Here is a 9,750-nt window from a genome sequence, read left to right as displayed (position 1 = left end):
AAAAAATATAAAATACACAAATTTAATATTACAAAATATAATATTAATAGTTATGCTATCAAATACAATTTTATATCTTTATGTTTATGTTTTAATGTTTTATTTTTGTAAATAAAACTACTTATAAGACACAAAAATAATTACACCGATCTTTTTTATTTTCATATCTTATAAAGTGAAAATTACTTATTGATTTATTTTCGCACACAAGGATTTGTGTTTTATTTGTAAAAAAAGTATAAATAAAAAACAAAATTTTATTATTTTTAATGTATTTTTTAATAAAATTCTAAAATTGTATTGTTTCATTGTTTTGTTTTTTTTCTTCAAAAAATCTAGAAAAAATGATAAATAAGCCCCCGAGTTTTTGTCCCGCGAATATTTTAGTTCATGACCACTAAAAAATATTTTTAAGTCTCTGACTTTCACAAAATTTGGACGGATCAGTCCCTCCGTCCAAATGCTCTCCATCAGAAACTGATCCGTCCAAATTTTGTAAATGTCAAACTTAAAAATATTTTTCAATAATCAGAAACAAAAATATTCGTGGAAAAAAGGAGAGATATCTATTTATTATTTTCTCTAACTTAAAACGAAAAAGAAACATGAAAAAAGCTAAATAAAAGAGCTTTGACAAATTAGCTTCCGGATCTCTTCAATCTTGAGGTTAGACTGAGAGAAGACAATAACAATGTCTTCGCTTCGCTTTTTCATTCTCTCACTCACTCTCTCTCTTTGCTTCGCTTTCCAATCCGACGAGCTCCTCCTCGACGACGATGAATTCGGCCTCGAAGGCGGTAACCAACAACCGCCGCGCTCCGATCCTCACTTCCCCTCCCCTTCCACCCCCGCTCCTCGCAAGAGGTTCACCGAATCTTCCTCCTCCGATTCTAAGATACAGTTCTCCCTCCACCACGCCTTCGGCGACTCCGATTTCTCCGACGCCGGCAACTTCTCTGCTCGCCTCAAGACTTGGAGTCACGGCGGCCAGGTTACACCATAATCTCTCTTATTATTAATATTATTTTAAATCTCTTTCTGTTTTTGTTTACACGTTGGTTAATCCGAACATATCGTTAGGCTTTTGAACTATTCGAATTTTCAATAAAAGCTTTTGATCCTAACGTTTGCTAATCTAAACGCGCAATTTCTTATTACTCATCTTATCAATGGATATGAGAGCCTTTATTACTTCTGAATATAGCTTCTTATTCCTTTTTTTCTTTTTGGTGGTCTTCTTGAGAGTATAACCTATGAATGAATTAGTCTAGTATGGAAATTACTCTTTTTGTATGCTAATCTTACAAATGTTTTTAGGATACCAATTCGATGTTATGTTCTGAGTTTTAATGCACATGCTATGTTCAAAGTCATGCTTTGTTGGACTTGAAAGAAGTTTTCAATTGTGACAGACACTGACGAAGTTGCGGTTTTCGCGGAATCCATTGACTGAAGAGGAGCAGAAGAAATTTCAAGTAATTAACTAGTGTGTTTTTGTGAGTATATATTGGGATATTAGCATTTTATGAAAGGGTCGGCACTCTTCTAATTATTGCAGGAGCTGTTGCAAACAGATGATTTCTATAGGATAAGACTTCCATCCAATGTTTTGAGCCCTCCAGGCAGGGATTATATTATTTCTTCAGTGAAAGCTGTAAGTATGAATCAAATTCTTCGATATATTTCTAGCAAATTTTCCGTTTTCTTTTGTAAACTAACAATTGAGGTAGATTTCACTCAAGCATGGCGGCCCTGACTGTTTAACACACATAGTATTTTAGTTCATTGATTATGAAGTCCCTTTTCTAGCATGGCATGGTGGTTTTATGGTATGATAGTTAGTAATACTGTTATGATCATTCTGTATCTTGTCCCACACTTATTATCTGATGTTAAATGAAGTATAATCCCTTTCTTCTCTTTACATATTGTGGTAGTGTTTTCCATTATAAGGATGTATTCCAACAGCTTCATTTATTTTTCAGCATTGATCATTAATTTGGTTGTTTTGGCGCTCTTGTTTAGTATTTGGGTGAATGTTGACTCCAAGTAGAACTAACTGTTTCACCATTCTGAATCCAGCGATGTCTTCCTGGGGAGGGATTGGAAGAGCATTTTGTAATTCATACGGTAATTGTCTTATTTATTATCATAAAATGTGCTCTTTATGCTCCATTCATGTCCTGATACTGGTGAAGATAAATTTCCTCTGTTCAACTCAAATTTTGACACACAAAGAACTTCTCTTGCATATTCTCAAGTCAGCTGGAAAGATAGTGAAATAACAAGCTGAAACATGAAAGCTAATTTTATATAACAGGAATTTTGTTTCATTCTTATTTTTTCTTTAAGTATTTCTATCTTTTTTATTATTTTAAATGTAAAGAGTAAAAATAGAACTCATACCTAAATTTATTTTCAACTGTTTAATAGCTATTAGTTTTTCTGCCAATACAGTGGAATTTCAAAAAGTAGACAAAGTAGGGTTTGCCAAGTTCATTAGATTAGTTCATATTTCACAGAAATGGAAAAAAAAGTGTAGAAGTGGGCTTTTTATGGCTTTCCGTGCTGATTTATCCTTGTATTTTTTCTTATAATAATAATAATAATAGTAGTAGTTTTATTAAGTCTCACTCTGTTCCTTTTTTTTAATATTAAATAAAAATCACAGGAAGGTGTTAACATCTTGGCTGTCAATTATGGTGCCCCTGGGGCTTGCCCTTATCCCCGGCAACTGAAGCGTGTAAGACAGTTATGCTTTTGACAATTGCACTTGAGTTAATCTACCTGAAAGACTCCATGAACTTATTGTGGTTGATTTTATAACTTGTTATGCCACAACTTGTCATGGTTGCGGAGAGTAATCAGATTTCAGAAAGCCCTAGTAGCAATTGCTTTCAAGTCTATTTCATTATTTTTGGTGCTGACTAAAGTTTTCTTCTCAATTGCTGGACTTTAATACTATAACCTTATACATGATTTTAATTTTTTGCCCTTAGCCTGCGAGGTGGTCTTTCAAGTCTCACACTATTTTGAAGAATAGTGAACAAGCACCAAGGTATATGTTATGATTGAGAACTTCAATTTTCTAACCAATCATTCTTTCACATAGTCTTGAGAGAGCTCTCAGTTCAGATTAAAGCTCATTGAACTCAAGCTAGAAAACTGCTGGTCATTTTATGAGATTTCTTGCTTTGATTTTCATTTGGTTATAAAAATAATTATAATTTTGATAAAACAATATTGAACCTGAAGTTCCTAGTTTTAATGGGTGAACTTGTGATTAGAAAGAGTTGGATTAGGGGTTTATTGTAGCAACACGAAGGTAATTTTGTTGGAGCATAGATATGACATAGACACAAGAATATGGAAAATTTTATAGATTATAAGGTATGGCTCATCAATAGTACAATATGTAACACTAGTATAAAATTATCATAAAACCACAGACCTTGAACTAAAGAGGCAGAGGGAAACAATTTTAAAATGTTAGCATGAGTCATTCCAACTAATATTGATAGTATATCTAATGTTGTGCTATAACTATGTTGATATAAAAGTTTATAACATTGCCAAGAGTTTACAGAAGTGTCTAAGAATTTCCCAACAGGGTTTTGAAAGACTCTTTCAAGTGTTTTGCTTCCATAATATTGTGCACAGCAGATGTGAAACTAAAATTTTGTGCTCAGTAGGATTTGGGGTAGATCTAAGGAAGAGTCAACTTGGGTCATGAAGTTTGCTGGACTTTCTTGATTGACAATGACAATTGTCTTGATTTGATAAACTAGGAAGGGACAGGGAGCATACCTTCTGCAGTTTAGCATGTTAACATCATACATGAAGTAGCCGTTGTGTCATTCTCTCTACAAGTTTTTACTGGGAGACCTTCTTTCTTCATTCAATTAATATTTTTTGGCTTCTGCAGAACTCCAATATTTGCTGAAGACGTGCTTGGTGGGGAAGAGGGAGAAGGTGAACTTGTAAAGCCAGTAGAGAGGTCCTTTTGGGCTAAATATGTGAGTAACTGATTATACAATATACGTATTAGCTTGATCTTTTAGTTGCAGATCTACAAATAAACATTTCTGACATTTGTGAATTGAACTTTTCATCTGGAACCTGTCTTAACTCCAGTGGATGTACTTGATCCCTCTTGGACTCATTGTAATGAATGCCATTACACAAGCAATGAATATGGCTGAGGAACAAGTGGGTGGGCAAGGTGGTGCTCCAGGACAGCAGCAGCCAGGATCTGCAGGACAGCGTGGATCAAACGCTGGTGTGCGGAGAAGATGATTAGTTTGGTTTTTTTACACTAGAAGGGATTATTTGAGGACATTAGTAATGAATGGAATCTTAGGTTGACCTCTTTGTTTATGTAACATTTTAATAGCTTTCAGAAAAAAATGTTCATGTATTCCCTGTAAGATTTGAAACAATGGTCTTAGAACTTCCCCAATTAAATTTTGAGTTTTGACAATGCCATGTTTAATTATTGGCAACTATTCAGATTGTATGGTTCCTCAAGAGGACATTGATAAGCGAGTAATTTAACGATGCTGTTGCATTATTAATCAGTATCATTTCCTATTACTCCATCAAAAACTTTTTCATTCTTTTTGATTTATTCAACTGAATTATTTGTTGTTTCTTCTTCGAATTATCTTTCGTTCTCAACCAAAAGGTAAATAAAAGTAGGTATATTTCGTTTGCTTTTACAGTTTTGCCTTACACTGCTCCAGTGGTAAACAACTAACCCTATTTGCTGAACCTGAATCATAACTATAGAGATTATAACCGACAGTTTTGAATTGAAGAAACGCAACAGTTGTTTGAAAACTCATGCACATAACCTTGCAAAAAGCTTTGGCAATTTGGATGGTTATACATTGATGACAATTACTCTTGATAAAAAATGGATGGCAACTATAAGGAAACAGAGTAAAGGAGAATATATGCAACAAAAAACAATTATTATTTCCATGAATTTCTCCAAGAAATTAATAGGAGGTGAAAATACATATACATACCGAGGTAATGTTCAATTTGATCCTTGAAATTTTCAACGCTCATCAAAATAGTACTCGACTTTTGTAAATGACAAATTAGTCATGAATTTACAAATTGTGAATCTCATTCGTCCTAATTCAATTACCGTTAACACAGTACTAACATGGAAATATAACATGGCGGCTAAGATTTCAGTACGATAAAATAGGTATCTCACACCAATATAAAACCAATTAACCAAAATGAATTCAAGTAACTAATAGGATACTTATTTGATCATATTAAAGTCCTAGACATATCATCTTACCATTGTGGATGCCACCCTGACACTTAAGCGCTCCATATCAGCATTGTTTTAACAACAATTGAATTAGGGACAAAGGAGATTCACGATTTGTAAATTCAGAGAACAATTTGGTCATTTTCGAAAGTCAAGATTGTTTTGATGCGTGTACCTCCATATATATTCGTATAATAACAATTTAAAACAAAACATTGACACTACATAGAAATTAAACTCGTGGGATTGATTGGGAGTATTTGTGGATGAGATAGGAAAGAAGGCCATTTTTCCTGGTCAGCAAATTCTTGTCAACGAGATGGGAAAAGAAGGAAACATAATTGCTTCAGAGCTCATCCTGCACATCAAAGTGAACATATTTTTCAGTAATATGCAAGACATGATAGCTTCTTCCTCGACTTAATCCTTTTCATCGATGCTATGATATGAAAACTTGGCATTACTTTTAAGGTTTTATGTTGAGAATGATCATAAAAAAAACTACTCTCTATCTCCAGTGAATCTATTTAGCATTAGAAAGAAGAAATGTTGGAAAAGTTGCTACTTACATGATCGTAGTCATAACGGCGATGCTGCACATCGAAAAAAGAACAATTCAGTGCAATTGTTGTTGAAAAAGAAATGCAACAGAAATCAGCATCTAAACAAGATTTATTAAACAAAAGAAGAGTAAAAATTGAAGTCAATTCAGGCAAAGATAAAAACGGAGATAATACTCAAATTTGTCTCTGAAATGTAACCTATTCTCCAAATTAGTTCTTGAAAGATTTTGTTAATCATAGTCTTAAAAGATACAACTCTAAGTCAAATTGTCATCATGCCACATGACATGTGACACGTCATTACCTAATGGATGGAAGTGTCACTTTGTCCCACGATTATTTTTTTTAAGAACTAATATGACTAACAAAATTTTTCAATGACCAATTTGGAGAATGTATTATCTTTTAGGAACAAATTTGAGTATCAACTCGGTACAAACCCTTCTGTATTTGTCTCTATATCTGTCCTGGTATCGTCGATCATGGCCCCTCTCTCGCCTGCGCCTCTCGCGTTCTTCTCTTGCTCTTTGAGCCTCCTGCACAAAGAAGGTTTTAACATCCTTGAAAGGAAACTTGATTGTCTCTCAAAACAGATGATGGAACTCAAAAGGTGTATACATGTCTATGTACCTCTTCCTCTTTGGCTTTTCTCACTTTTTCTGCTTCCTCAAAAGCCTCCTTCTCAATCTAATAAGCCAAAGGACAAAGTTAATGTTAAAGGAGAATCAATTATAATCCATACTAGCAGCTTCATTATGATTGCATATTGAAATTTGAAAGCCTTCAATATCATACATTTTGAAGTTATCCTTATATTAGTCCATTATGTATAAATTTTCCAATGTATTCCTTTAATGTATCTTTTTTCTGTTCAAGGTATACTAGGTTGATTTCGAGCTAAATCGAATGCGATTCGAATAGAAAAGCTCACCTCTCTATTGGCAAAAACTTCATCAACAACTTGTCTTGCATAATCAGGATCGTCACAAATCAAAATGTTGTCGAAAACCGAACCACCTTTCACCTGAACCACAATATTCAGTTTACTTCATTAACTGATGCCACCAATTTTGGCCAAAAAATGGTTACAGCATAATCCATGAAGCCATCACTAAATTTGAAAGTTTTCATTCACCATACCTGCCAAACTTCGATACCAACATACTGGATAGGCTTAAGTACATAAAGATCAGGATCATCTTCAAACTCTGATACAGAGAAAAAGAATGAAACTTAAGCACTCCATTGTATGTAAGAGAGTTTGTAGTATACACTAAAATTTCATAAAGAACCTAAGGATACATTTGAACATACCTGGATTACCAATCCATGGAGTTTTTCCACTTCCCTTGGTAGTTAGGGTTCTTGATTTTCTGTTTAACATGAAGGTTGAATCTAATATATATTGGCTAAGAATGAAAAAGAAAAGACAACACAGAAAAAAAGGCCTAATGCTTGCAGCTACAAACCTTTCTTTTCCATGGTCCTTTGTATGCCGGATTTGGTATTTTTGGTGGCCTCCAGATACCATCTTCCTCTTCATCCTAGTTTTCAGGCTAATCAAACATAAGAAAAGGTATGAGATTTTTTGCTTCAAATTGTTTTTTTCATTGATCTCATCATCATAGAGCTTTGAAAAACCAAAATAATGCAAACCAATGAAGAAATAAAATAAGATGGAATGGAGGAAAATGAGAATACAAAATGAAATGGCAAATTGAGGATGCAACTATCAACTAACCTCTTTAGCATTCGGATCACGAATTACGGCTGGGATTGAATCATATCCCTGCAACACCAAAAAGTAAACAAATAAGTTTGTAATCGTCTCAAGCAACAAAAGCATCGTCCCTTGTTCAGTAATAACTAATGAAAATTTAAAACTTTTGGATACCTCAGGTTTGACATCATCAGGGTCTTCAATGTATTCCCTTCCGTCCCAGTCTTCAGGCTGCGAATCGGAAGATGTTTTAATGTCAAAATAAAATTGTACAGAATCATTGCTAGATCACAAGAAATCAAACTTAAAAGCATCAAATGTCAAGCTCATAAACCATGTTTAGAAACTGACTATTTGCAAAGTAAAACAGCTCAATATCAAACTTTTTTTGCCTTGGTATCCCGGAGTTTTCGCGATGGAAGAATGTCCCAATCTGTATACATGCTTCCTGAATCTCTCTCTCTATTATCAATCAAGACGCTGTATGACGCATCCAGCCTAAGAATGAATGTTTAGAAATGACTTAACTTGTCAGTTTCACGTTGCAGGTCCTTCTTGATGGGATAGTTTTGACCCTGGTATGAGAATATGACATGGAGCTTCTTTGTGTCTGTTCCACATATATCTGGTCCAAACATTAAGTTGTAGAGATTCTATCAGTTTAACATCCATCTTGGTCGAAGATTTGGATAAAGAAGACAAAAGAAAAATACATCCATCAACTTTGTTCAACTTTTTATTCATTGTGATAGTGCTTTTTAGGCTTCTAAATGCCATTAGTACAAAAGAAGAAGTGATGAGAATTGGTTAATATTCTTTGAGAATAAGATTATTCAAATTGCAGATTGATATTTGATCACTTGATAATTCAAGAAGCATAGACAAAGTGATGAATGTGGGATAAGCAACACACCTGTAAGGAGTATCGCTGCCGAACTTCTTCTGATTGACAAAACCAGAGAGGAGCTTAATGTAACCGCCACCACACTTGATATCTTGTTCAAATTTTATAGAGTATTGGAGGACCAATGTTCTGTTCTTGTAGGTGAATTCTGGTATCTTTGCAGAGATTGCAAAGTGTTTGGCATCATTAGACGTTTGAATGCCTAAAAATCACACATAATGTACATATTAAGGAAATGAGACAAATAGAAGTCCCTCACGATATAAAGTGAATCCACTCATTTAGTTTTTTATCACTAATATCAATAATACTCTTGAAAACAAACTAAACTTAACTGTTAATAACTGAAAGTGGCAGGAACAACTAACAAATACCTTTGTCATCCGGGTCTCCGTCCATTGTCCGGCCGTGTGCTTGAACTAACCGGCTTTTCCTTCACTTATTTTTCCAATCTGATGTCACCCAGCGACCTCTCCATCCATCTAAGAAAAATTCGAAACACATAATAGTCATAATTTACCATATTTCACCATCAATGTAAAAAAAACACTACCACCCTTCGTGCGACAAAGCAAACGAGGTCAGTGCACCAGAATCTAGACAGGCGAAAAAAAAGTCACCGGCGGGTCTACGGGCACCTGTCTAGACTCTAACTGCACTGACCTCGTTTGTTGCCCGCGTTGTCTGCAAACCATCTTGGCATTGTCTGCCTGAATTTTTGCACGAGCAGGTCTTCCGCTTACACAAACTGGTACAGAGACAAAATTGTTGGTCTCCTCCTTGATTTCCTCTAGCAGGGAACATTTTTTTGTTTGTTAGAAAACTAGTTAGAAGACTACAAAGGAGGACGCCGAATTAGTTTTGATGTTCTTAATTATATATTCGCTTTTTTTAGTACGGAATGGAAAACCCTTCTTAGTCACAGTTTTGGTGTGTGTGGTCACAGTCACATTGCAAACCTCTCAAGTCCCAAGTCACAGTTTTGGTGTGTGTTTGGTCCAGGTACCGGCTCTGTGAAGTGAGAGGTCACAGAGAATAAATAAATATATTCTTTTTTAATTTTGGCTCCGGTGATCCCAATCTCAGTGCCACGGAGCACAAGCTGCAGGGATGGAGCTATGGAGGAGATAGTGTTAGGCGCTGGGTCGGGTGGGGTTTCGGGTTTCTGCTTGTTTGGGCTTGGTGTGTTTTTGCACCTGGCCTTGACAGAAAAAAATTGAGTTGACTTCATGAACATTTGTGTTAGCTATTTAGAATTGTTATTATACCTAGT

The 9,750-nt window shown here is 34.9% G+C and overlaps 1 protein-coding gene and 1 pseudogene across 1 annotated transcript; one reads left to right on the top strand and one right to left on the bottom strand.

The window, feature by feature from the left end:
- The first annotated feature begins 594 nt into the window (after positions 1-594).
- Positions 595-4,605, top strand: LOC112744290 (uncharacterized). The gene is made up of 8 exons (XM_025793861.2): positions 595-991; positions 1,413-1,475; positions 1,559-1,654; positions 2,083-2,130; positions 2,672-2,743; positions 3,000-3,058; positions 3,926-4,016; positions 4,135-4,605. Exons 1-8 carry the CDS (start codon positions 692-694, stop codon positions 4,294-4,296), a joined length of 891 nt encoding a protein of 296 aa, XP_025649646.1. The 5' UTR covers positions 595-691; the 3' UTR covers positions 4,297-4,605.
- A 351-nt stretch (positions 4,606-4,956) lies between these two features.
- LOC112744289 (calreticulin-3-like) lies at positions 4,957-9,576 on the bottom strand (annotated as a pseudogene).
- Between the last annotated feature and the right edge of the window lie 174 nt (positions 9,577-9,750).

This window comes from Arachis hypogaea, chromosome 14, assembly GCF_003086295.3.
Source record: "Arachis hypogaea cultivar Tifrunner chromosome 14, arahy.Tifrunner.gnm2.J5K5, whole genome shotgun sequence".
Classification (NCBI taxonomy): domain Eukaryota; kingdom Viridiplantae; phylum Streptophyta; class Magnoliopsida; order Fabales; family Fabaceae; genus Arachis; species Arachis hypogaea.
This window is presented reverse-complemented; position numbering and strand designations above follow the sequence as displayed.